General features: G+C 49.3%; 2 protein-coding genes and 1 non-coding gene across 3 annotated transcripts in view; 1 reads left to right on the forward strand and 2 right to left on the reverse strand.

Annotated features, from left to right (window-relative positions):
* Positions 1-94: 94 nt before the first annotated feature.
* PXMP2 (peroxisomal membrane protein 2) lies at positions 95-13,452 on the reverse strand. The gene is made up of 5 exons (XM_060192695.1): positions 13,245-13,452; positions 12,167-12,283; positions 7,229-7,391; positions 2,554-2,673; positions 95-344 (listed from the first exon to the last, which is right to left on the reverse strand). Exons 1-5 carry the CDS (start codon positions 13,361-13,363, stop codon positions 276-278), a joined length of 588 nt encoding a protein of 195 aa, XP_060048678.1. The 5' UTR covers positions 13,364-13,452; the 3' UTR covers positions 95-275.
* Positions 8,883-8,989, reverse strand: LOC132539135 (U6 spliceosomal RNA). The gene has a single exon (XR_009550441.1). It is a non-coding gene; the product is annotated as a U6 spliceosomal RNA (small nuclear RNA).
* A 4,246-nt stretch (positions 13,453-17,698) lies between the features above and the next one.
* POLE (DNA polymerase epsilon, catalytic subunit) overlaps positions 17,699-26,431 on the forward strand; it is a 65,499-nt gene continuing 56,766 nt past the window's right edge. The window contains exons 1-6 of the mRNA XM_060192698.1: positions 17,699-17,767; positions 20,081-20,219; positions 20,317-20,397; positions 20,854-20,898; positions 25,711-25,803; positions 26,138-26,292. Of these exons, the coding sequence (XP_060048681.1) occupies positions 17,706-17,767; positions 20,081-20,219; positions 20,317-20,397; positions 20,854-20,898; positions 25,711-25,803; positions 26,138-26,292 (575 nt within the window). The 5' untranslated portion in view covers positions 17,699-17,705. The remainder of the gene's footprint in view (positions 17,768-20,080; positions 20,220-20,316; positions 20,398-20,853; positions 20,899-25,710; positions 25,804-26,137; positions 26,293-26,431) is intronic.

Raw genomic sequence — 26,431 nt, forward strand, 5'->3', positions numbered from 1 at the left:
CAAGGTTTAGGACACTAGACAATCTCTTCTGTAGCTAAAGGTTAAAGGGCAGCACGTCTTACTGCAGTGACTGCCTTTTGAAAAGACAAAGTGCTAAAATAGGGAGATTTCTATTTTCCTATCCACCGCTGCAAGGCTACTTAAATCACGTGATACGGAGCCGCGGGGTCTGGGATGCGTCAAGTGGTCCGGAGCCAGCCAGGTGGGCCTCGCTGCCGCTGTTCCTCTGGACTGATGCCCTCCCAGGGGCGCCCTCAGCATGGTCTGCTCAGGTCTCACTTCCCCAGCGAGGCCAGGTAGGCGTACCAGAACAGGGCCACCAGGTTGGCAAAGAGCACCCGGAACTGCCAAGGAGAACACAGGACAGATCTCAGCCCTCAGTTGGTGGCCAAGGTAGTGTTTTCTGAGTCTTTATTTTGCCTCCAGGGTTACCGCTGGGGCTCGGTGCCTGCAAATCCACTGCTCCTGGAGTGTATTTCTATTTTACCCATTTTGTTGCCCTTGCTGTTGTCCTTACTGTTAATGTTGTTATTGCTGTTGTTGTTGGATAGGACAGAGAAATGGAGAGAGGAGGGGAAAGAAAGAGACACCTGCAGACCTGTTTCACCGCTTGAGAAGTCACCCCCCTGTAGGTGGGGATCCTACGCTGGTCCTTCGCTTTGTGCCACTTGCGTTGAGCCTGCTGCTGCCCAAACCCTGAGTCTTTGCTCCCCCCCCCCCCCAGCCTGTCTGCACTCCGGAGCCTCCTCCACACCTTGGGGTACGTGGCCCAGGGTGAGTTCCTCACTCAGTCCTCCCAGGCGCACGTCCTAGAGGACTGCTCGTCCCAGCCTTCTCACCTGCCCCAGGCTTCAGGCCTAAGCTTGGCGTTCGTACTTCAGCCGGGTTACCTCTTCTTTACTTCCCTCACAACCCTTGTCCATGTCCCCTCCATCTGCTCTCAGTGTCCTCAGTCCCAGGCTAGCTCTGCTTCTCTCCTCTGACCACAGCAACAAGGGTCCTCTCTCTGGATGCCCCATTCCATCCTCTTCACAGCTTTCAGGACCTGGGATCTTCTCCACCCAGCCCCTCTCCTAGCATTTTCTTCACCTCTTCACCCACTTCGTGGGAGGATTTTCAGGTGAGGGTAGATAGGATAATGGTTATGCAGACAGACTTTCATTGCCCAAGGCTCTGAAGTCTCAGATTCAATCCCTCACACCACCATAAGCCAGAGCTCAGTAGTACTCTGGTAAATTAAAAAAAAAAAAAAAAAAAGACGTGTCGTACCAAAGTAAAAAGACTCTGGGGTGGGGTGGGTGGGGAGATTACAGGTCCAAGAAGGATTCAGAGGACCTAGTGGGGGTTGTATTGTTAAATGGGAAACTGGGGAATTTTATGCATGTACAAACTATTGTACTTACTGTTGAATGTAAAACATTAATTCCCCAATAAAAAAAAAAATTAAGTTGAGGTTTCTTTTTTTTTTTTAATATTTATTTTATTTATTTATTCCCTTTTGTTGCCCTTGTTGTTTTATTGTTGTAGTTATTATTGTTGTTGTCGTTGTTGGACAGGACAGAGAGACATGGAGAGAGGAGGGGAAGACAGAGAGGGGGAGAGAAAGACAGACACCTGCAGACCTGCTTCACCGCCTGTGCAGCGACTCCCCTGCAGGTGGGGAGCCGGGGTTCGAACCGGATCCCTACGCCGGTCCTTGTGCTCTGCGCCACCTGCGCTTAGCCCGCGGCGCCACCGCCCGGCTCCCGAGGTTTCTTTCTTACCCACTGCTCAACTCAGCCATCTGGCTCTCGTGGTGTCTCTTGTGTGTAAACCTGTACTTCCCTATCCTCCCTCCTCTTCTTTTTCTATTTACTTTTTTAAATATTTATTTACTTATTCTTTTGTTGCCCTTGTTTTATTGTTGTAGTTACTGTTGTCATTGTTGGATAGAACAAAGAAATGGAGAGAGGTGGGAGAGACGGGGAGAGAAAGACAGACACCTGCAGACCTGCTTCACCGCTTGTGAAGTGAAGGTCTGCAGGTGGGGAGCCGGGGGCTCGAACTGGGATCCTTATGCTGGTCCCTGCACTTCACGACACGTGCGCTTAACCCACAACGCTACCACCCAACTCCGTTATTTTTTATTGGATAGGACAGAGAGAAATTGAGCACCTGGAACTGCCAAGGAGAACACAGGATAGAGCTCAGCCCTCAGCTGCTGCCCAAGGTAGAAGGAGGAGATAAAGAGGGGAAGAGAAAGATAGACCTGCTTCAGGCCTGCAGGTGGGCAGCCAGGGACTCAAACCAGGATCCTTGCACCAGTCTTTGTGCTTCTACTATGTGCTCTTAACCTGGTGCCATCCCCCCCCCCACACACACACACACACACTGTAGAGCAGGGATGGCTCCAGCAGCTTACTGCAGCCTGAGCAGAGAATGTTCACATATGGGGAGGCTGCTGTCTCAGGCTCCTCTCCGTGTGGCTCTGCTTCTCAGAACCCAGCAGAGGGGTGGGGGGCGGAAGCTGGAGCCTGACCAGCCTGTAGGGTCACCTGTGGGGAGGGAACTCACCTGCAGAGGCACATAGTTGACATTGATGAACTGCACCGGGGTCCACACACGCCAGTTAGTCTGCAGCGCAGGCCAGAACTGGTTCCAGGTGCGGGCGGCGCCCTCAGCCGTATCCTTGCCCTGCACAGAGGGAGGGGACGCTCAGGGCGGCATGCACCTGGGGGATGGCATCAGGCTGCCCCCAGCAGGCCTGTGCCTGGGCCTGGTCCACGCCTTCCAAAATGACCTCCAAAGGTGATGCATTGCCAGTTTCTTTTGTTTTGTTTTGAATCCCAGATAAATAGATTCTAAATGTTATCAGGGTTAAGAACATCAGAAAAGCTGTCTTGAAACAGTAAGAGTGCTCAGAAGTGGAGCAGCAGGTAGAGTGCAGGACTATCCAAAATAAATGTTTCCTTTTTCTTTCTTCTTTTTTTTTTTTGTATTATCGTTATTAGATAGAGACAGCTAGAAATGTAGAGGGGAGGGGAGACAGAGAGGGAGAGACAGAGAGATACCTGCAGACCTACTTCACCACTTGCAAAGCTTCTCCCCAGCAGGTGGGGACTGGGGGGTCGAACCCAGGACCTTGCTCACTGTAACATGTGCCAACGGGTACGCTACCACCTGGCCCTGCTTTTTATTTTCTTTGATAGGACAGAAAGAAATTGAGAGGGGTGGGGTAGATAGGGAAAGAGACAGACACTTGTAGCCCCTGCTTCACCACTCATGAGGCTTTCTCCATGGAGGTCAGGACCAGGGGCTTGAACCTGGGTCCTTGCACACTATGAGCACTTAATCAGGTATGCCACCACCTGGCCCCTCCCTCTTTTTTAACTTATTTTTTTGTATTATATTTATTTTTTAAATTTTATTTCTTTTTTTCTCTTTTCTTTTTTTCCTCCAGGGTTATTGCTGGGCTCGGTGCCTACACCATGAATCCACCGCTCCTGGAGGCCATTTTTCCCCCTTTTTGTTGCCCTAGTTGTTGCAGCCTCGTTGTGGTTATTATTGCCATTGTTGACGTTGCTTTGTTGTTGGATAGGACAGAGAGAAATGGAGAGAGGAGGGGAAGACAGAGAGAGAGGGGAGAGAAAGAACGACTCCCCTGCAGGTGGGGAGCCGGGGGCTCGAACCGGGATCCTTACACCGGTCCCTGCGCTTTGCACCACGTGCGCTTAACCCACTGCGCCACCGCCCGACTCCCTAAATTTTATTTCTTTATTCATGAGAAAGATAGGAAGAGAGAAAGAACCAGGTATCACTCTGGTACATGTGCTGCCAGGGATTGAACCCAGTACCTCATGTTTGAGAGTCCAATGCCTTACCCACTGTGCCACCTCCTGGACCACTTGTATTTTATTTTTAAAGCTCTTTTTTTTAATATATATTTTTTTAAAATATTTATTTACTCCCTTTTGTTGCCCTTGTTGTTTTATTGTTGTAGTTATTGTTGTTGTTATTGATGTCATCATTGTTGGATAGGACAGAGAAATGGAGGAGGGGAAGACAGAAAGAGGGAGAGAAAGAGAGACACCTGCAGACCTGCTTCACCACCTGTGAAGTGACTCCCCTGCAGGTGGAGAGCCGGGGGCTTGAGCCGGTCCTTGCACTTTGTGCCACGTGCGCTTAACCCACCGCACTACCGCCCAACTCCCTAGAGCTCTTTTTAAAAAAATATTTACTTATTTATTTCCTTTTGTTGCCCTTGTGTTTCATTGTTGTAATTGTTGTTGTTATTGATGTCGTTGTTGATGGATAAGACAGAGAGAAATGGAGAGAGGAGGGGAAGACGGAGAGAGATAGACACCTGCAGGCCTGCTTCAGTACTTGTGAAGCGACTGCTCTGCAGGTGGGGAGCCAGGGCTTGAACCGGGATCCTTACGCTGGTCCCTGTGCTTTTCGCCTCCTGCGCTTAACCCGCTGTGCTACTGCCCAACTCCCAAAGCTCTTTTTTTAACAACTTTTTTTTTTTGCTTCCAGGGTTATTGCTGGGGCTCGGTGCTTGCACTATGAATCCATTGCTCCTGGAGGCCATTTATTCCCATTTTGTTGCCCTTGTTATTACTGTGATAGCTGTTATTGGATAGGACAGAAATCAAGATAGGAGGGGATGACCGGGGAGGGGGGAGATAGACACTTGCAGACCTGCTTCACCACCTGTGAAGTGACCCCCCTGCAGGTGGGGAGCCGGGGGCTTGAACTGGCATCCTTGAACCAGTCCTTGTGCTTCACGCCCTGTGAGCTAAACCCACTGCAGTACCGCCCAACCCCCTTAATACATTTTTTTTTATTATCCTTATTTATTGGATAGAGAAAGAAATTGAGAGAGGTGAGGGAGATAGACAGAGAAACACCTGCACCCCTGGTTCACCACTCACAAAGCTTGCCCCTGCAGGTGGGGACTGGGAGCTTAACCTGGGTCCTTGCACATTGTAACTTGTGCATTCAACCAAGTGTGTCCCACCTTGCTCCACTTATTTATTTTCAATTTCTTTATTGGGGAATGAATGTTTTACATTCAACAGTAAATACATTTGTACATGCATAACATTTCTCAGTTTTCCATATAATAATACAACCCCCACTAGGTCCTCTGTCATCCCTCTTGGACTTATATTCCCCACTCCACCCCAGAGTCTTTTACTTTGGTGAAATACGCCAATTCCTGTTCAGGTTCTACTTGTGTTTACTCTTCTGAACCCACTTATTTATTGGATAGAGACAGAGATAAATTGAGAAGGGAAGGGAGATAGAGAGATAAAGACAGGGGCCAGGTGGTGGTGCACCTGGTTAAGCACTCAGAATACAGTAAGGAGACCCAGGTTCAAGCCCATGGTCCCCACCTATATGGGGAAAGCTTCACAAGTGGTGAAGCAGGGCTGAAGTTGTCTCCGTCTCTTTACCTCTCCTTTTTTGTAATTTTTTTAAAAAATATTTTTATTTATTACTGGATAGAGACAGAAATTGAGAGGGGAGATAGAGAAGGAAAGAGACACCTACAAAAAAAAATAAAAAGACTCCTACAGCTGTTTCACCACTCATGAAGCTTTCCCCTGGAAGTGGGGACTTTGGGCTTGAACCTGGGTCCTTCTGCACTGAAATGTGTGTGCTTAACCAGGTGTGCCACCACCTGGTCCCACCTCTCTCTCTCTTTTTAATGTTTTTATTCATTTATTATTGGATAGAGGCAGAAATAAATTGAGGGGGAGGAGGAGATACAGAGGGAGAGAGACAAAAAGACACCTGAAGCCATGCTTCACCACTTGTGAAGCTTCCTCCATACAGGTGGGGACCAGGGTTGAACTTGGATCCTTGTGCACTGTAGTGTGTGTGCTTAACCAGCTGTGCCATTTCCTGGCCCCTTCTCTCCCTAGCTTCATCTCCCCATCAATTTATTTGTCTTATCACATAAAATAGAAAAAAATAGCTGCCAGGAGAAGTGGATTCATAGTGCTAGCACTGAGCCCCAGCAATAACCCTGGTGGTAATTTTTTAAAAAGTAAATTAATAAAATTGAATTGTGAAATGACTGCCCTGCAGGTAGGGAGCTGGGAGCTCGAACTGGGATCCTTAGGCTGGTTATTGTGTTTCACGCCATGTGTGCTTAACCTGCTGCACTACCACTCGACTCACTGTCTTATCCTTCTTATACATAATAAGATGTATTTATTTTTTTTATATTTTATTTATTTATTTATTTATGAGAAATGATAGGAGAGAGAGAGAAAGAACCAGACATCACTCTGGTAACACGTGCTGCCGGGGATTGAACTCAGGACCTCACGCTTGAGAGTCTAATGCCCTACCCAGTGCACCACCTCCTGGACCACTAATAAAATGTATTTAAAAGTAAAGGATACTGTGATGGGGGAAGGCAGTGATGCACCTGTTTAAGCACACATATTGCCATGTGCAAGAACCTGGGTTCAAGAGCTGCTTCACACCTGCAGGGGAAACGCTTCACAAGTAGTGAACCAGGTCTGCACATATCTTTCTCTCCCCCCTTCTCTATCTCCCCTTCTCTCTCAGTTTATCTCTGTCCTTTCAAATACAAATAAAAAGAAAAAAACAAGTAAAAGATGGTCACAGGAGCAGTGGATTCATAGTGCAAGGAACAGAGTTCCAGTAGTAACACTGGAGGCAAAATAAAGAAAAGAATTTTGTAATAGACTAGTATATGTATTTCCTTTCCCCCCCCGTAACTTGTGTGTGTGTGAATATACTTAGCTGGGACCTTGTGCAGTTGTGACTTCATGGTTCAAGGCTACTTTCTCACTCATTTAGGAAGGGGAGACACCACAGCACCCAAGCTTCCTCTGGTGCCACAATAACTCCCATTTGGTGCCTAGATTTGAACCTGGGCTGCACATGTGGAAAGGCATGCACCCTATCTGATAAGCTGTCTCTCTGGCCCCCAACATGATTCTCCAACATGTTAGTGACCAGACCTCATGACCGGTGCAAGGAGTGACCAGCATGCGTGACATTCTTGGGGCATCTGTAACATCAAAACATTTATGGTCCCTACTGTTAGTGCCACTGCTATGCTTCCAACATTCACACAAGAAAATTCAATCTTCGCTCTGACTGTAACAGGAAGTCCCCAGACACTGCATCCTACCCCCAGGTCTGTGCCAAGTGAAGAGCAGCTGGTGCTGGTGGGGGGTGGGGGTGGGAAACAGCTCACACCAACCTCCAAGAAGTTCATGACGGAGAAGAACAGCAGCAGGAAGGCTGGTGCAAAGACCAAGCGGTCCAGGAGGAGCCTCTTGAGCCCTGCCAAGGGAACCTCAGGAGGGATCCAGTGGTCCATGAAGAGGTAGAAGAAGTGACTCAGAGGCCCTGTGAAGAAGAACCTGAGGTTCCCAGCATGTGGTGAGTTGGACCACCATTCTCTGGCCCAGCTCCCAAAAGCCCAGGTCTTTTTTTTTTTCCATATTTATTTATTTCCTTTTATTGCGGTTATTGTTGTTATTGATGTTGTTGAATAGGACAGAGAGAAATGGAGAAAGGAGGGGAAGACAGAGAGGGAGAGAAACATAGGTACCTGCAGACCTGCTTTACCGCCTGTAAAGCGACTCCCCTGTAGGTGGGGAGCCGGGGGCTCAAACCGGGATCCTGACGCTAGTCCTTGCATCAAAAACCCAGGTCTGGGGGTAGGGCAGTAGCGCAGTGGGTTAAGCGCATGTGGCGTAAAGCGCGAGGGTCACGTAAGGATCCCGGGTTCAAGCCTCTGGCTCCCCACCTGCAGGGGAGTCCCTTCACAGGTGGTGAAGCAGGTCTGCAGGTGTCTTTCTCTCCCCCTCTCTGTCTTCCCCTCCTCTTCCCTTCTCTCTGTCCTATCTAACAATGAACGGCATCAACAATAACGACAACAATAATAACCACAATTGGGCTACAACAACAAGGGCAACAAAAAGGGGAAAAAATGGCCTCCAGGAGAGGTGGATTCATGGTGCAGGCACTGAGTGAGCCCCAGCAATAACCCTGGAGGAAGAAAAAAAAGCCCAGGTCTTAAACCCTGCCTCCCTGTAGTCTCAGCACTGACCATAGGTGCGTGGTCCTTCTGGAAAATACCAGTTCCTTGACCCTACTTTGAGTTTTCTCTTTTTTAGATTTTATTTGAGTGAAAGAGAGATACAAAGAAACAGAAAGAAACCAGAGCACTGCTCAGCTCTGGCTTATGCTAGTGCTGGGGATTGAACCAGGGACCCTGGAGCCTCAGGCCAGGTATGAAAGTCTTTTTGCATAACCATTACACAGTCTTCCCAACCCCTTAGTTTTCTCTGTATCTGTCTTTATCCTTTTTCCAATACAAGACCTTATTTTTGAGAATGACTGGCTTATCAATAAATTTCAGAAGGACGTAGAGATTTGTCCACATCTCTGTCAGTACATGCACAGCCTCTCCTGTTAGCAACATCACAAGAATATGAAAGGTTCCAGGAATCTGTCTTCCTTAAAGGGGCCACGCCAGTCTTCTCTGTTACAGTGCTGCTGAGGCAAGCTTATCAGCCTCGTATAGGACAAACCTGTCTTGTTCTTGCCTTAGATACCCTTAGTCTTTTATTTATTTAATTTAATTTATTTATTTAAAGAAATTCTTTTTTAAAAACTTTATTTGTTATTGGATAGAGACAGAAATGGAGAGAGATGGGGAAGACGGGGAGAGACAGACTCCTGAAGACCTGCTTCACCGCCTGTGAAGTGACTCCCCTGCAGGTGGGGAGCCAGGGGCTTGAACCGGGATCCTGACCGGTCCTTGCACTTTGCGCCACATGCACTTAACCCACTGCACTACCGCCCAACTCCCTTATTTATTTATTTTATGAATGAGGCAATTTATTAAAAATATGGAGCACTTCACAAATTTGCATGACATCCTTGTGCATGGGCTATGCTAATATTCTCTGTATCTTTCCAATTTTAGTATAAGTGCTGTTAAAGCAAACACTTTTTTTTTTTTTTTAACCAGAGCACTGCTCAGCTCTAGCTTGTGGTGGTGCAGGGGATTGAACCTGGGAATTTGGAGACTCAGGCATGAGAGTTTCTTTGCATAACCATTATGCTATCTATCCCTGCCTTTTTTTTTTTTAAACCAGAGCCCTGCTCAGCTCTGGTTTATGATTGTGCATGGGGACTGAACCTGGGACTTTGGAGCCCCAGGTCTGAGAAATACTTTGCAGAACCATTATGCTGTTTCCCCCATCTTGATCTCCTCAGTCTTCATTCCTCAGCACAGGGGACTCTGAGAGCTCTTTCCTGATTGTTCTGTCACTGACTGGTTCTCATCAATGTCATGATCTCATTTTAATTACAGGATGTTCTTTCCTTGACCTAATAGAAGTTGAGAGCCACAGGCCAGAACTGTGTCTGTTTGTTCACTGCTTTGTACATAGTGCCCACTACAGCACCTGGCTCAGAGAAGACACTGGGAAATAAGTAAACAGGAGCATGCTTGACCTTAGTACTTTTGTTTTCTTTTTTGACTCATTATTTTTTACCGGACCCCTGCTCAGTTCTGGCTGATGGTGGTGCTGGGGATTGAACCTGGGACATTGAGCCTTTTGCAAAAAGCACTGTGCTATCTCTCAGGCCTATCTTAGTGCTCTCTATCAAACCCTTTACAACAGTCAGTAAGGGTGGAAGATGGTACTGAGTGTTGGCTTATCTGCTTCTGCTATGAATTCCAGAGTGCAGAGCACCTAGGAGATACTGGACCTGGCCACCACACACGGGGCCATAGACCCACAGCTGCACAAAATCTAGTTGCTAAATATTGGCCAGGTACCTGGGTCCTTCCAACATTTCACAAGGAAGGTCTCTACAGAGGGCTGCCCAGTTGTCTTTCCCACCTGGCCACAGAATGCTGGGTTGTTGGAACATTGATTCTTAGTGGGACAACTGAAATGAGAAGTCTCCTGGGAGACTGGCATACACTCCCTTCCTGCAACAGAGAAGCCATACTTGTCTTTTCTCTGAATCACAGTTTTAAAAACATCATAGTAAAAACTTTGATTACTGGTTGGGGGTAGACAGCATAATGGTTATACAAAGAGACTCTCATGTGGTCCGGGAGGTGGTACAGTGAATAAAACACTGGGTTCTCAAGCATGAGGTCCTGAGTTCAATCCCTGGCAGCACATGTACCAGAGTGATGTCTGGTTCTCTCTCTTCTCTTTCTAACTAGAGAGAGAGGGAGAGAGGGAGATATATATATATATATATATATATATAGAGAGAGAGAGAGAGAGAGAGAGAGAGAGAGAGAAACTGACTCATGCTTGAGGCTCCAAGGTCTCAGGTTCAATTCCTCATACCACCATAAACCAGAGCTGAACAGTGCTCTGGTTAAAAAACAAACAAACAAACAAAAAAAAAAAAACTGTGGTCTGGGAGGTGGTGCAGTGATAAAGCTTTGGACTCTCAAGCATGAGGTCCTGAGTTCGATCCCCAGCAGCACAGGTGCCAGAGTGATGTCTGGTTCTTTCTCTCTCCTCTTATCTTTCTCATAAATAAATAAAATCTTTTAAACAACTTTGATGACTATGGATACATGCTTACAAGAACAAATTAGTGGCCGGGGAGGCGACAGCAATCAAACTCTGGATTTGCAAGCATGAAGTCTTTAGTCTGATCCCAGGCACTGCATGTACCACAGTGCTGTGGTCTCTCTCCTCTCTTACTTATGAAATAAAATCCAATTCAAAAAGGGAAAAATTAGTGTTTCCTGAATTCTGAAGTGACAAAATCATTCTTGCTTTAAAAAAAAAAAAAAGGCTTTAAATAACCATCTAAGGGGCGGGGGTAAATAGCATAATGTTTATACAAACTCTAATGCCTGAGGCTCCCAAGTCCCAGGTTCAATCCCTCACACCATCATTAGAGCTGAGCAGTGATTCTGTAGAAAAAAGAATTAAAAAATAATAACATCTAAGAAACACTACTGTTAGCCTCAGAACTCAAACACTTTCAGCTGATAGGTCTGAATATTGTGCTTCTGCAATTTCAACAGGTGTCTAAAGTGTCTTTTCTTTTCTCTCCACTATCTATCTCCCTTTCAGGGTCTTTAAGTCTTTTTTGAATTTTTTTGGGGGGCCTCCAGGGTTAGCACAGGGGTTCGGTGCCTGCACCACTACTCCTGGAGGCTATTTTTTTCTTCCCTTTTGCTGCCCTGGTTGTTTTATCGTTGTTGTGGTTATTATTATTGTCGTTGATGTTGTTAGGACAGAGAGAAATAGAGGAGGGGAAGACAGAGGGGGAGAGAAAGAAAGTCACCTGCAGACCTGCTTCACCACTTGTGAAGTGACTCCCTTGCAGGTGGGGGCTAAAACCGGGATCCTTAAGCCCGGTTCTAGCCCCCACGCTTTGCACCATGTGCACTTAACCCACTGTGTTACCACCTGACCCCCCATTTTTATTTTTTTTTTTTGCCTCCAGGGTTATCGCTGGGGCTCGGTGCCTGCACTACAAATCCATTACTCCTGGAAACCATTTTTCCCATTTTGTTGCCCTTGTTGTAGTTATTATTGTCATAGCTATTGTTGTTGTTGTATAGGACAGAGAGAAATTGAGAGAGGAGGGGAAGACAAGAGGAGAGAAATACAGACACCTGCAGACATGCTTCACCCCTTGTGAAGCGACCCCCCTGCAGGTGGGAAGGGTGAGGCTAGAACTGCGATCCTTACATTGGTCCTTGTGCTTAGCGCCATGTGCGCTTAACCCACTGGGCTGCCACCCAGCTCCCCTTTTTTTAAATATTTATTTATTTTCTTTTGTTTTTTTATTATTGTTGTAGTTGTTGTTGTCAATGATATGGTTGTTGTTAGACAGGACAGAGAAAAATGGAGAGAGGAGGGGAAGACAGAGAGGGGAAGAGAAAGATAGACACCTGCAGACCTGCTTCACCACTTGTGAAACAACTCCCCTGTAGGTGGGGAGCTGGGGGCTTGAACTGGAATCCTTATGCCTGTCCTTGTGCTTTGCACCACCTGCGCTTAACCCGCTGCGCTACGCCCGACTCCCTAAAATTATTTTTCTAAATTAGATTATCCCAGAAATTTGGTCTTGGCACCACAACTGTTGCATTTGGTTTCCTAACTGGGTAACCCAAGCTCTTTATGACACTCACCCATAAATGCCATATCTGAGAGGCCCACTGAGGTCTAGTTTTTGAGAGGAATTTTCTTTTTTCTGCTTCTTCTGAATGGTCTGGGCCAGGATGTTCCCAAGTGCTGACAAAATGCCACTGTGGACAGAGAGGTGATCAGAAGCAGGTGCAAGGCAGGAAGCATCTCTCCCTGCAGAGTCAGCTGCTCTGGAGTCGTGGGAGGGCGGCGTGGACACGACCCAACTGAAGCTGTTCTGGGGTCACGGGGGCAGGCCCCTCGGGGACAAAACCAAGGGGCAGGGCATGGCAGCTGAGGCCGGAGGGGACGGGGCCTGAGGGGACGGGGCTGAGGGGATGGGGCCTGAGGGGATGGGGCCTGAGGGGATGGGGGCCTGAGGGGAGGGGGCCTGAGGGGACAGGGCTGAGGGGACAGGGCTGAGAGGACGGGGGCCTGAGAGGACGGGGCCTGAGGGGACAGGGCTGAGAGGACGGGGGCCTGAGAGGACGGGGCCTGAGGGGACAGGGCCTGAGGGGACTGGGCTAAGAGGACGGGGCCTGAGGGGACAGGGCTGAGGGGACGGGGCTGAGAGGACAGGGGCCTGAGGGGACGGGGCCTGAGGGGGCGAGGCCTGAGGGGACAGGGCTGAGAGGACGGGGGCCTGAGAGGACGGGGCCTGAGGGGACGGGCCTGAGGGGACGGGGCCTGAGGGGACGGGCCTGAGGGGACGGGGCCTGAGGGGACGGGGCTGAGGGGCAGAGGCCTGAGAGGACGAGGCCGAGGCCAAGGCGACGCGGAGAAGCGGGGACTCATGGATGCGCGGGGCTTCCTTCCTGACCATCTGCCGAGGCGGGGTCCGCGACGGAGGTGGCAGGCCGCAGTGGTCTCCGAGCTCACCCTTGGCGCTGGGCCCCGAGTCACCCCCCCACCCGGGTCTCACCCCCGGGCGCTGCCGACCCCTTCCCCGCTCGACCTTTGCCCTCGTGGCGCCCTCTGACCCGCGCTCTGGCCTATCGCAGGGTCACCTCCGGGAACTCCCCTCTGCAGCTTGCACCACCCTGGGGTCGGCCCGAACTTCGGACCCGGCGCCGCCGCGCCCACCTGGTCACGGCCTTGGTGAGCACGGGCCGCAGCCGCAGGAGCCTCAGGTACAGTGCGAGCGCCCGCCGGAGCAGCGCCCCCGGCCCGGCCGCCCTGAGCCGCGACGCCGCGGGTGCCATCGCTTCCCTGTCCAGTGCCGGTCCCGCGTCCTGCCCCGCGCCCAGCTCCGCGCCCCGCCACCCACACGCCTCACCAGCCCTCAGGACACCGCCCCGCTGGCGATTGGAGCCGGAGGCGCAAGTAAGCGGCTTAATACTGGGCGGGGCGTCCCAGAGTGGGCGGGGATTGGGATGGAGCCGACTCCTGGTTGGGTGAGGGTAGGGGCGGACTCCTATTGGGCGGGGCGTCCCAGAGTGGGCGGGATGGGGGGGCGGGGCGCGGTCCGAGTGGGCGGGGATAGGGATGGAGCCGACTCCTGGTTGGGTGAGGGTAGGGGCGGACTCCTATTGGGCGGGGCGTCCCAGAGTGGGCGGGATGGGGGGCGGGGCGCGGTCCGAGTGGGCGGGGATAGGGATGGAGCCGACTCCTGGTTGGGTGAGGGTAGGGGCGGACTCCTATTGGGCGGGGCGTCCCAGAGTGGGCGGGATGGGGGGCGGGGCGCGGTCCGAGTGGGCGGGGATTGGGATGGAGCCGACTCCTGGTTGGGTGAGGGTAGGGGCGGACTCCTATTGGGCGGGGCGTCCCAGAGTGGGCGGGATGGGGGGCGGGGCGCGGTCCGAGTGGGCGGGGATAGGGATGGAGCCGACTCCTGGTTGGGTGAGGGTAGGGGCGGACTCCTATTGGGCGGGGCGTCCCAGAGTGGGCGGGATGGGGGGGCGGGGCGCGGTCCGAGTGGGCGGGGATAGGGATGGAGCCGACTCCTGGTTGGGTGAGGGTAGGGGCGGACTCCTATTGGGCGGGGCGTCCCAGAGTGGGCGGGATGGGGGGCGGGGCGCGGTCCGAGTGGGCGGGGATAGGGATGGAGCCGACTCCTGGTTGGGTGAGGGTAGGGGCGGACTCCTATTGGGCGGGGCGTCCCAGAGTGGGCGGGATGGGGGGGGCGGGGCGCGGTCCGAGTGGGCGGGGATTGGGATGGAGCCGACTCCTGGTTGGGTGAGGGTAGGGGCGGACTCCTATTGGGCGGGGCGTCCCAGAGTGGGCGGGATGGGGGGGGCGGGGCGCGGTCCGAGTGGGCGGGGATAGGGATGGAGCCGACTCCTGGTTGGGTGAGGGTAGGGGCGGACTCCTATTGGGCGGGGCGTCCCAGAGTGGGCGGGATGGGGGGGCGGGGCGCGGTCCGAGTGGGCGGGGATAGGGATGGAGCCGACTCCTGGTTGGGTGAGGGTAGGGGCGGACTCCTATTGGGCGGGGCGTCCCAGAGTGGGCGGGATGGGGGGGCGGGGCGCGGTCCGAGTGGGCGGGGATAGGGATGGAGCCGACTCCTGGTTGGGTGAGGGTAGGGGCGGACTCCTATTGGGCGGGGCGTCCCAGAGTGGGCGGGATGGGGGGGCGGGGCGCGGTCCGAGTGGGCGGGGATAGGGATGGAGCCGACTCCTGGTTGGGTGAGGGTAGGGGCGGACTCCTATTGGGCGGGGCGTCCCAGAGTGGGCGGGATGGGGGGGCGGGGCGCGGTCCGAGTGGGCGGGGATAGGGATGGAGCCGACTCCTGGTTGGGTGAGGGTAGGGGCGGACTCCTATTGGGCGGGGCGTCCCAGAGTGGGCGGGATGGGGGGCGGGGCGCGGTCCGAGTGGGCGGGGATAGGGATGGAGCCGACTCCTGGTTGGGTGAGGGTAGGGGCGGACTCCTATTGGGCGGGGTGTCCCGAGTCCGGGGGGATGCGGGGGCAGAGTGCTTTGAGTGAGCAGGGATTGGGATGGAAGCTTCTTCACAGTCTGGGTGCCGGTAGCCAACCCCCTCCCGTCTCCCATCCTCCCGTATCCCCAAACTCAGTGGCCAGTCACCTAACTCAAGTTGGACGTGCTAAGATCGACCCAGTCTGGAAAAGAGAAATTTCCCATGAGTGGTCATCCCACTTCCGGTTATCTTGTCCATCTCCAAAACTCTCTCCCTTTACACTGTCTGAACTGGAAGACGCTTTGAAGAGGGTTAAACCGGGAACGGCTGCTGGCTATGATAACATCACCCCAGAACTCATTCTTAACCTGGGTCCCGCGGCAAAGAAGTGGCTCGCTTCATTCCTGTCCCACATCTTGGAATCTGAGTCTATGCCCAAAGTTTGGCGTCGTGCGAAGATTATAGCGGTTTTGAAACCAAAGAAAGACCCAACACTGGCCGCCAGCTATACACCAATTTCTCTCCTCTCCGTGTGTTACAAACTCCTTGAGAGGCTGCTTCTGTCACGTATTTCTCCTCTTACAGAGAAATTCCTATCACCCGCCCAAGCTGGTTTCCGCCCAGGAAGATCTACCTGCGAACAAGCCCTGGCCCTCTCAACTTACATTGAAAGTGGACTCCAGAAGAATTTAAAGACGGCTGCTGTCTTTGTCGATCTCACAGCAGCCTATGACACGGTCTGGCACCGTGGTCTCCTAGTCAAGATCTCAAGATGCCTGCCTCCATGGGTGGCCAACACTATATCGTTTCTTCTCCAAAACAGAAGATTCCGGGTGCATCTGGGTGACAAGTCTAGCAGATGGAGACTTGTCTCAAGTGGCCTCCCCCAGGGCTGTGTTCTGGCTCCTACGCTATTTAATATTTACATCAATGACCTCCCAGAAACTTCTTCAAGGAAGTTCATCTACGCCGATGACATCTGCTGTGCAACTCAGGCATCCAAGTTCGACATCCTCGAGGAAACACTCACGAAAGACATGTCTCTGATATCTGAGTACTGTAAAAAATGGCGACTAATCCCTAGCACTGCAAAAACGGTATCATCTGATTTCCATCTACACCATGCCTCGGCCTCGCGTGAGCTTAATGTGCAGCTTGGCGATACGAGAATCCGGCACGAAGCCCAGCCAGTCTATCTTGGCGTTACTCTCGATCGCACTCTGTCATTTCACGAACATCTCATAAAAACTGCAGCAAAGCGGGAGTCGGGCTGTAGCGCAGCGGGTTAAGCGCAGGTGGCGCAAAGCACAAGGACCGGCATAAGGATCCCGGTTCGAACCCCGGCTCCCCACCTGCAGGGGAGTCGCTTCACAGGCGGTGAAGCAGGTCTGCAGGTGTCTATCTTTCTCTCCTCCTCTCTGTCTTCCCCTCCCTCTCTCCATTTCTCTCTGTCCTATCCAACAACAACAATAATAACTACAACAATAAAACAACAAGGGCAATAAAAGGGAATAAATAAATAAAATAAATTTAAAAAAAATTAAAAAAAAAAAAACTGCAGCAAAGATGGGCGCGAGGAATAACATCATTGCAAGACTGGCCAGCTCCTCATGGGGCGCGAGCGCTTCCACACTACGATCATCATCTCTGGCATTATGCTATTCCACTGCAGAATACTGTGCCCCAGGATGGTTCCGTAGCCCCCATGTCCACTTGGTCGACTCCAAATTATATTCCTCCATGAGGATCATTTCTGGAACCATCCGTTCCACCCCGGTTCCATGGCTGCCAGTTCTCAGCCACATCGCCCCGCCAGATATCCGTCGGGATGCGGCATCATCTAAGTTCATTTCCCATGTCTACGCTCGACCGGACCTGCCAATATACGCGGATATCTTCGCCCACCCTGTCCAACGCTTGACGTCTCGTCACCCAATCTGGTCCCCTACGCCTACACTGAACTTCTCTGTTCCAGACTCTTGGAAACAGAGCTGGCAGTCAGCTGAGGTAAAGAACAAACACCTCATCACAGACCCCTGCGAGCGTCCACCCGGCTTTGACCTGGCACGTTATGATTGGGCCCTCCTCCATCGCTATCGAACAGGCCATGGCCGGTGCACCGCTGTGTTCCATCGCTGGGGAGCCAGAGATGACCCGAACTGCCCCTGCGGCTCCAGACAGACTATGACCCACATGGTCAACGACTGCCACCTCTCCAGATTCAAAGGAGGTCTCGAAACTTGACATCAGGCTCAACCTGACGCTGAGGACTGGCTACGGAAGAAGGGCAGACGCTAGAAGAAGAAGGGATGGAGCCGACTCCTGGCTGGGTGAGGGTAGGGGCGGACTCCTATTGGGCGGGGCGTCCCAGAGTGGGCGGGAAGAAGGCGGAGCAGACTCCTGACTGGGCGGTATCCCGGCGTGGGCGGGGATTGGGACGGAGCGGGTCCTGGTTGGGCGGGGGGCGGGGGGCGGGGGGGGGGGGCTGGGGGGGGCGGGCTCCGAGCGGGAAGACCGGGCCCTGGATTGGGCGAGGATTCGGACAGGGCGGGCTCCGATTGGGCGGGTCTTAAGGTGAGGTGTCCGGAATCGCGGGGTTGGGGGCGGTCTCTAACAGGCCGGTTGCTCCTGATTCTCGCGAGATGTGAGAACGCGCCAAATTCCTCCCGAGGCAGGGACGGGGCGCGATGGTTTTGAGGAACACCGGGAGGAGGCACCCAGAAGCGGGCCCTGACGGCGACCCCAACCGGTGAGCACGGGCAGGAGGACCTCCTTCCTCCTTGCTGCGGCGCGGGGACTCCGGCGAGTGCCCTGGGGGTCCACGGCGGGGGCTTCTCAGAGGGGGAGTCGGCGCGCGGCTTCTGAGGGCGCCCTGAGGGGGAGGCAGGGGGGCGTCGGGGAAGGGGGGCGCCGAGGGGGAGGAACCTGGGGACAGGGGAGGGACCCTGAGGGGCGGTGGGTCGGGAGGAGCCTGGGGAGGTAGGTGGGGCGACCCGAGGGGAGGCTGTGTGAGGGTCCGCTGGGGGAGAGCCTGATGGGCGGCGGGGCGAGGCCCTGGCGTGGAGACTGGCGGAGGACCCGGGGATAGCGCCGCCCTGCGGGAGTCGGGTCCCAGAAGATGGCTGAGCTTAGCGGGGTGTGTGTGAGTGTGTGAGAGAGTGTGTGTGTGAGTGTGTGAGAGTGTGTGAGTGTGTGTGAGTGTGTGAGAGAGTGTGTGTGAGAGAGTGTGTGTGTGAGTGTGTGTGTGTGAGAGTGTGTGTGTGTGTGAGTGTGAGAGTGTGTGTGAGTGTGTGTGAGTGTGTGTGAGTGTGTGAGAGTGTGTGTGTGAGTGTGTGAGTGTGTGTGAGTGTGTGAGAGAGTGTGTGTGTGAGTGTGTGTGTGTGAGAGTGTGTGTGAGTGTGTGTGAGTGTGTGAGAGAGTGTGTGTGAGAGTGTGTGTGTGTGAGTGTGAGAGTGTGTGTGAGTGTGTGTGAGTGTGTGAGAGAGTGTGTGTGTGAGTGTGTGAGTGTGTGAGAGAGTGTGTGTGTGAGTGTGTGAGAGTGTGTGTGTGTGAGAGTGTGAGTGTGTGAGAGAGTGTGTGTGTGAGTGTGTGAGAGTGTGTGTGTGTGTGAGAGTGTGAGTGTGTGAGAGTGTGTGAGTGTGTGCGCGCGTGAGTGCGTGTGAGTGCGAGTGTGTGAGTGTGTGTGTGTGTGTGTGTGTGTAACTGTGTGTGTGAGTGTGTGTGCGTGTGAGTGTGTGCACGCGTGAGTGCGTGTGAGTATGTGTGAGTATGTGTGTGAGTGTGTGTGTGTGCGCGCGCGTGAGTGTGTGGTGTGTGTGTGTTTGCTATTGGATAGAGGCAGAAATTGAGAGATTGTGGTAGAGATGGAGAAAGAAACACCTGCAGCCTTGCTTCACCACTTGTGAAGCTTTCCCCCAGGGGCTTGAACCTGGGTCCTTGAGCACTGCAATGTGAGCTCTTAACCAGGTGCACCACCACCAGGTCATTGGGCTTAGCATCTTTATCTGCAGGGGAAGATAGTTTTTCCTAAGAAGTCTCATAGACACCTCCATTTTTTAAAAAATATTTATTTATTTTCCCTTTTGTTGCCCTTTTTTAATTGTTGTTGTGGTTATTATTGTTGTTGTCATTGATGTCGTTGTTGTTGGATAGGACAGAGAGAAATGGAGAGAGGAGGGGAAGACGGGGAGAGAAAGACAGACACCTGCAGACCTGTTTCATCGCCTGTGAAGCGATCCCTCTGCAGGTGGGAGCCGGGGGCCTTGAACCAGGATCCTTATGCCCGTCTTTGCGTTTTGCACCACCTTCACTTAACCCACTGCCCTACTGCCCAACTCCCAAGTTTGTTCCTTTTATTGCTGAATATTATTCCATGCAATGGGTGTGTCACAGACTTATTTTATTTTTTTGCCTTTAGGGTTATCGCTGGGGTTCAGTGCCTGCACTAGAAATCCACTGCTCCTAGAGGCTATTTCTTCCCTTTTGTTGCCCTTGTTGTTACTGTTATTGTTGCCATGCTGTTGTTGGATAGGACAGAGAGAAATGGAGAGAGGAGGGGAAGACAGAGGGGGGGAGGAAGATAGACACCTGCACCTGCTTCACTGCCTGTGAAGTGACCCCCCCCCCCCCCGCGCAGGTGGGGAGCCGGGGGCTTGAACTGGGATCCTCACACCGGTCCTTGTACTTCAAACCAAGTTTACTTAACTTGCTGTGCCCAGCCCCCTATGTACTTATTTTTTTATTTGATAGAACAGAGATAAATTGAGTGGAAATGAGAGATAGAGGAGAAAGAGACACCTGTAGCACTGCTTCACCACTAGTGAAGCTCCTTGCCCTGCAGGTGAGGGCTGGGGTCTTAAACCCAGGTCCTTGTATATGGTAATGTATGGGCTCAACAAGGTGTACCAACACTTGACCCTTAACTTTTTTTAATGGGCTATTTTTCCAAAAGCAGGGTTTTTGAGGGATGTGTCTGTGTCACCTCTGACATGTTTATACTGAGTGACTGAGGGTTTGCAGGAGTGACTGGCATGGTCACTGAAGACAATTTGCTTCTTTTCAGGGATGATGGTCCTTCTTCCATCTCAGCACTCAAGCGTTTGGAGCGCAGTCAGTGGACTGATAAGATGGATTCCCGGTTTGGTTTTGATAGGCTCAAGGAACCTGGTGAGAAAACAGGCTGGTTGATCAACATGCACCCTGTAAGTATCTGGGTTTTTTCTCTCTCCCTCTCCCACTCAGGGAGCTCTTGTATTTTGTCGAATAACATTGTACCCATGTTGACTTGCTCTCTTATAGACTGAGATTTTAGATGAAGATAAACGTTTAGTTAGTGCAGTGGATTACTACTTCATTCAAGAAGATGGAAGCAGATTTAAGGTAAGCTCCTGAACTCTAGGAAGGTAAATAAATACTCAGTGATATGGCACACCTGAGTCCAAAATGATGACTGTTTACCTAGCTTTGATTGTGAGAAAAGGAATTGAGAGACATTCTGTTGTGTACAACCCAGAATCTTTTGTGAATACATGGCCATAGGTGTCATGTTAGTCACCACTTACAATATCCTAAGAGAAGCTAACTTAGACTGAAAGACAGCTGGGTTGAGTCTTTATTTATTTCTTCTTTATTGAGGTGTGTGGGGGGGGTTTGTTAAGTTTTTTAGACTCTTGTCCCTGTAACATATGCAGGTCCTAATTTCTTATTGTGCTATCTCAAGGGATGTTGAGATAAGGAATGTGGTGTACCTAAGGTCTTCATATAGGTGTAACAACAAACAACCTGTCTTTACTTTTTTCTTTTCTTTGTCCCTAAATGTGTTTATGACTCTTTCAGGTGGCTTTGCCCTATAAGCCGTATTTCTACATCGCAACCAAAAAGGTAAGTGTGGCTAATATAATCATGACCTGTGCTCTCTTCTGTGGAGGGACTTCAGGAATATTATACAAATAGGGAGTTGGCGGTAGCGCAGTGGGCTAAGTGCAGGTGGCACAAAGCACAAGGACCGGCGTAAAGATCCCGATTCAAGCCCTGGGCTCCCCACCTATAGGGGAGTCGCTTCACAAGTGGTGAAGCAGGTCTGCAGGTGTCTCTATCTTTCCCCCCTCTGTCTTACCCTCCTCTCTCCATTTCTCTCTATCCTATCCAACAATAATGTTAGATTTCTATCTAACAACGACGAAATCAATGACAACGACAATAACTACAACAATAAAACAACAAGGGAAACGAAATGGAGTAGATAATTTTTTTTTTAAATAAAAGAATATTATAGAAATGAGGCTGGGAGGTCGGGCTGTAAGTGCACATGGTGTGAAACTCAAGGACCAGCGTAAGTATCCCGGTTCAAGCCCGCGGTTCCCCATCTGTAGGGGGGTCGCTTCACAAACAGTGAAGCAGGCCTGCAGATGTCTTTCTGTCCCCCTCTGTCTTCCCCTCCTCTCTCCATTTCTCTCTATCCTATCCAACAATAATGACAGCAGTGACAATAATAATAACCACAACATGATAAAAACAAGGGCAACAAACAGAAAATAAAAAATAAAAAAAAAGAAATGAGGCTAGGCAGAGGAGATAACACAATGGTTACGCAAAATAACTTTCATTCCTGAGACTCCAAAGTTTCATGTTCGGTCCCCTGCACTACCATAAGCCAGAGCTGAGCAGTGTTCTGGTAAAAATAAAAAGAAATAAGCCTCTGGATAAACAATAATGAGGAAAAATAGATTTGATTTTTATTTATTTATTTATTATAATTTATTTATTGGGGAATTAATGTTTTACATTCAACAGTAAATATAATAGTTTGTACATGCATAACATTCCCCAGATTCCCATTTAACAATACAACCCCCACTATGTCATTTATCATCTTTCATGGACCTGTATTCACCCACCCACCCACCCCAGAGTCTTTTACTTTGGTGCAATACGCCAATTCCATTTCAGGTTCTACTTGTGTTTTCTTTTCTGATCTTGTTTTTCAACTTCTGCCTGAGAGTGAGATCATCCCATATTCATCCTTCTGTTTCTGACTTATATCACTCAGCATGATTTTTTCAAGGTCCATCAAGGATCGGCTGAAAACGGTGAAGTCACCATTTTTTACAGCTGAGTAGTATTCCATTGTGTATATATACCACAACTTGCTCAGCCACTCATCTGTTGTTGGACACCTGGGTTGCTTCCAGGTTTTGGCTATTATGAATTGTGCTGCCAAGAACATATGTGTACACAGATCTTTTTGGATGGGTGTGTTGGGTTCCTTAGGATATATCCCTAGGAGAGGAGTTGCAGGGTCATAGGGTAGGTCCATTTCTAGCCTTCTGAGAGTTCTCCAGACTGTTCTCCACAGAGGTTGGACCAATTGACATTCCCACCAGCAGTGCAGGAGGGTTCCTTTGACCCCACACCCTCTCCAGCATTTGCTGCTGTTACCTTTTCTGATGTATGACATTCTCACAGGAGTGAAGTGATATCTCATTGTTGTCTTGATTTGCATTTCTCTGACAATCAGAGACTTGGGGCATTTTTTCATGTGTTTCTCAGCCTTTTGGATCTCTTCTGTGGTGAATATTCTGTGGATGTCCTCTCCCCATTTTTGGATGGGGTTATTTGTTGTCTTGTTGTCTGGCTAAAGGTTTGTTGATTTTGTTTATTCTTTCGAAGAACCAACATTTACTTTCATTGATCTTTTGTATGGTTTTCCTATTCTCAATGTTATTTATTTCTGCCCTAACTTTAGTGATTTCTGTCCTTCTGGTTGCTTTAGGATTCCTTTGTTCTTCTTCTTCTAGGTCTTTAAGATGTGCAATCAGGCTGTTTATTTGTGCTTTTTCTTGTTTCCTAATGTGTGCTTGTATAGCTATGGACTTCCCTCTTAGGACTGCTTTAGCTGTGTCCCAAATATTTTGATAGCTTGTGTCTTCATTTTCATTGAACTCTCGAAACATTTTGATTTCTTCCTTGATTTCCTCTTTGACCCAGAAGTTGTTAAGAAGTGTACTGTTGAGCTTCCACATTTTGGGACTGTTACTAATCTTTTGTTGATTGTTAAGTGTTAGTTTAATTCCACTATGGTCTGAGAAGATGCTTGGGATGATTTCAGTGCTCTTGAATTGGCTGATGCTGTCTTTGTGGCCTAACATATGGTCTGTCCTTGAGAATGACCCATGTGGATTTGAGTAAAATGTGTATTCCAGTTTCTTGGGATGAATGACTCTGAAAATGTCCAATAGTTCTAGTTTATCTATCTCTTCATTTAGCTCCCTTATGTCTTTATTGATTTTCTGCCTGGATGATCTGTTGAGTTGAGAGAGTGGGGGGTTGAAGTCCCCTACTATGATTGTGTTGCTGTTAATATATTGCTGTAGCTCTTTCAGTAGAAGTTTGATGTATTTAGATGGCTTCTCATTGGGTGCATAGATGTTAATAATTGTTAAGTCCTCTTGATTGACTGATCCTCTGAGCATTAAGTAGTGTCCATTCCTATCTTTTTTAATCTTATCTATTTTAAACTCTGTCATGTCAGATATGAGAATAGCTGTTCCTGCCCTTTTTTGTGTGCCATTGGCTTGTATGATAGTTTTCCATCCTTTCACTTTAAGTTTGTGTTTGTCTTGTTGAGTTAGGTGAGTTTCCTGTAGACAACATATTGTTGGGTTGTGTTTTCTCATCCATCTTCCTACTCTGTGTCTTTTAATAGGTGAATTCAGGCCATTGACATTTATTGATATCAAAGATTGAAGATATTTTAACGCCATTCTTGTAGAGTTTTAGAGTGTTTTGATATATGTCCTATTTGTGGTGGTCTGGTTGTTTATAGGAGACCTTTCAGAACTTCTTTCAGGGCAGACTTGGTGATGGTTGCTTCCTTCAACTGTTGCTTGTCTGAGAAGGTTTTGATGCCTCCATCTAGTCTGAATGACAGTCTAGCAGGATATAGTATTCTTGGCTGAAAGCCTTTCTCATTGAGCACTCGATAGATATCTTGCCATTCTCTTCTGGCCTGTAGTGGTTGTATGGAGAAGTCTGCTGCTAATCTTAGGTTTTCCTTTGTAGGTGACTCTTTGTTTTTCTCTTGCAGCCTTGAGGATCCTTTCTTTATCCTTATTCCTTTCCATTCTAAGTATGACATGTCTTGGTGTCTTTAGGTCTGGGTTAATTCTGTTTGGGACCCTCTGGGCTTCTTGAATCTTTATGTCTTTATGTTGTCTAGACTAGAGAAATTTTCAGCTATTATGGCCTGGAGAATGCTTTCTTCCTCTCCTTTCTTCCTCTGGTAAGCCAATAATGCGTATATTGTTTCTTTTGAAGTCATGCCATAGGACTCTGTTGTTGTTTTCAGCATCTCTTAATCTCTTTTTCAGATCTCTTACTTCTTTTTTAGTTGTCTCTAATTCATCCTCAATCTTGCTAATTCTGTCTTCAGCCTCATAGATTCTATTCTCTCTGCCCTCTACTGTTTTCTGGAGTTCATCTATTTTGTTGCCCTGCTCTGATACTGTTTTAGCTTGTTCAGCTAGTTGCATTCTTAGCTCAGCGATTTCAGCTTTCAGCTCTCTAATAACCATGAGATAATTAGAATTTTCTTCCATATTCTCATTTGTTGTTCCTGCATTTCTGATTACAATTTTTTTCAAATTCTTTACTCACTCCTGTTATTATTTCCTTAGCTAATGTTTGTATCTTGAACTCGTTATTTTGTGCTTCACCCTCTGGAGGACTTTTAGCTGGACTCTTGTCCTGGTTCAAGTCTCCAATATTTTTTCTTGTTGTTTTAACCATTTTATATATTATATTATGAGTTCCCTTTATCAGTACTTTTCAAATTATTGATCACTATTGCCTGGATTGACTTGTGTCTAAGTAAATTAATTAAAGGGTTTACAGTGGTGGAAGTTAACAGTTTTTTCAATCCCTGAGTTGGAGCTCAGTGGTGTAAAAGCCTCTTTTTTTTTTTTCTTCCCTGTAGGCTATGGGAGCCTGAGGGCTTTTAAACTATCAATAGGCTTCTTAGCTTAATCACTGACTCCTGACCAAGAGGTAAAGCAGGGTGTGGCAGAGATAATCCAGTGGTTATGCAAAGAGACTTTCACAGCCCCTCAGCTATGCCACCAGGTATAGGTCTTCTCTTGAGTTTCCCGGTTAGATCTCTGTCCCCTGGTGTCCCTCCCTGTTGCTGCTCCAGATTCTGAGGGTAGTAGCAATGGAGACTCAGAGTTGCACTTAGTGAGTCTCTGGGGAGTCCTCTCTTCCCTTCAGCTGTCCCCTTGTTGGTGGAGCAGACTGGAGGTGGTGTCTCAACTGATAAACTGCTGAACTGTTAGCAGTCACTTAATCTCTCCTTGGCCCCCTCTCTCCTCTCTGTCACCAGCCACATGTGTTTGTACTCACCGGTGATTTACTGGGTTCCTGTGGTCATCCTAGTCCTGTCTTGTTTCGGTCCCGGGTGGTCTCCTTTGGTATTCCTAGTTGATCTGGAGAGGAGCTTTTTTTTTTTTTTTTTTTTTTAACCAGAGCACTGTTCATCTCTGGCTTATGGTGGTACGGGGGATTGAACCTGGGACTTTGGAGCCTCAGGCATGAGTGTCTGTTTACATAACCATTATGCTACCTACCCTCTGCCTGGAAAAATAGATTTTTACTAATGGAGTTTTTTGTTCTTTTTTTTTTCATTCTAACCTGATATAGGGTTGTGAACGAGAAGTTTCATCTTTTCTGTCTAGGAAGTTTCAGGGTAAAATTGCTAAAGTAGAAACAGTTCCCAAAGAAGACCTGGATTTGGTAAGTAACTTTTGAACCTTACAGAGTAGATGAGGCTGGTCCATTCTGTCCATGGGTTGAGACAGAAAGAAGTCAAGCTCAACACCTGTGGGTATGGGGTGATCCAGATGCTGGGGCTTTGACTGTAAAAGAGGATTGTCCACATGTCCTCTTCTGAGAATGCTAGTGGTATAGCTGGTGCCATATAAAGGACTGGACAGGGTTCTCAGGGTTCTTTGAATTTGCCAACTCTTCAGTTCATGCATTTGTCTTTGAGTTGTGCTCCTCTTATTTTCTCTTCTCAATAAAGTTTTTTCTCACTTGAACTCCTGATCGTGATCTTTTCACTCTGTAGCCAAATCACTTGGTGGGTCTGAAGCGGAATTACATTAAGCTGTCCTTCAACACTGTGGAAGACCTGGTCAGAGTGAGGAAGGAAATCTCTCCTTCTGTGAAGAAGAACCGAGAACAAGGCCATGCTAGTGACTCTTACACAGCTCTGCTTTCCAGGTATGCTTCATTCATAAGCAGAGCAGCCAGTCATCTATAAGGACTATTACCCCCTTTATCTAAGTTGTCAGGGTAGGTAGGAGATAGAAAAGGTCAACAATTGGCTTCAACCAGTATGGGAACTTTTTTTTAAATAAGT

Source organism: Erinaceus europaeus, chromosome 6 (genome assembly GCF_950295315.1).
Source record: "Erinaceus europaeus chromosome 6, mEriEur2.1, whole genome shotgun sequence".
Lineage (NCBI taxonomy): Eukaryota > Metazoa > Chordata > Mammalia > Eulipotyphla > Erinaceidae > Erinaceus > Erinaceus europaeus.

Bases quoted from the DNA above. Each gene is read 5' to 3' on its own strand.
- PXMP2 (XM_060192695.1), bottom strand. From the start codon at position 13,363: ATGGCACCCGCGGCGTCGCGGCTCAGGGCGGCCGGGCCGGGGGCGCTG. The intron at 12,284-13,244 runs GTGGGCGCGGCG...CTCTGTCCACAG, and splicing joins CTCACCAAGGCCGTGACCAG to TGGCATTTTGTCAGCACTTG. The intron at 2,674-7,228 runs GTTGGTGTGAGC...CCCTCTGTGCAG, and splicing joins CCGTCATGAACTTCTTGGAG to GGCAAGGATACGGCTGAGGG.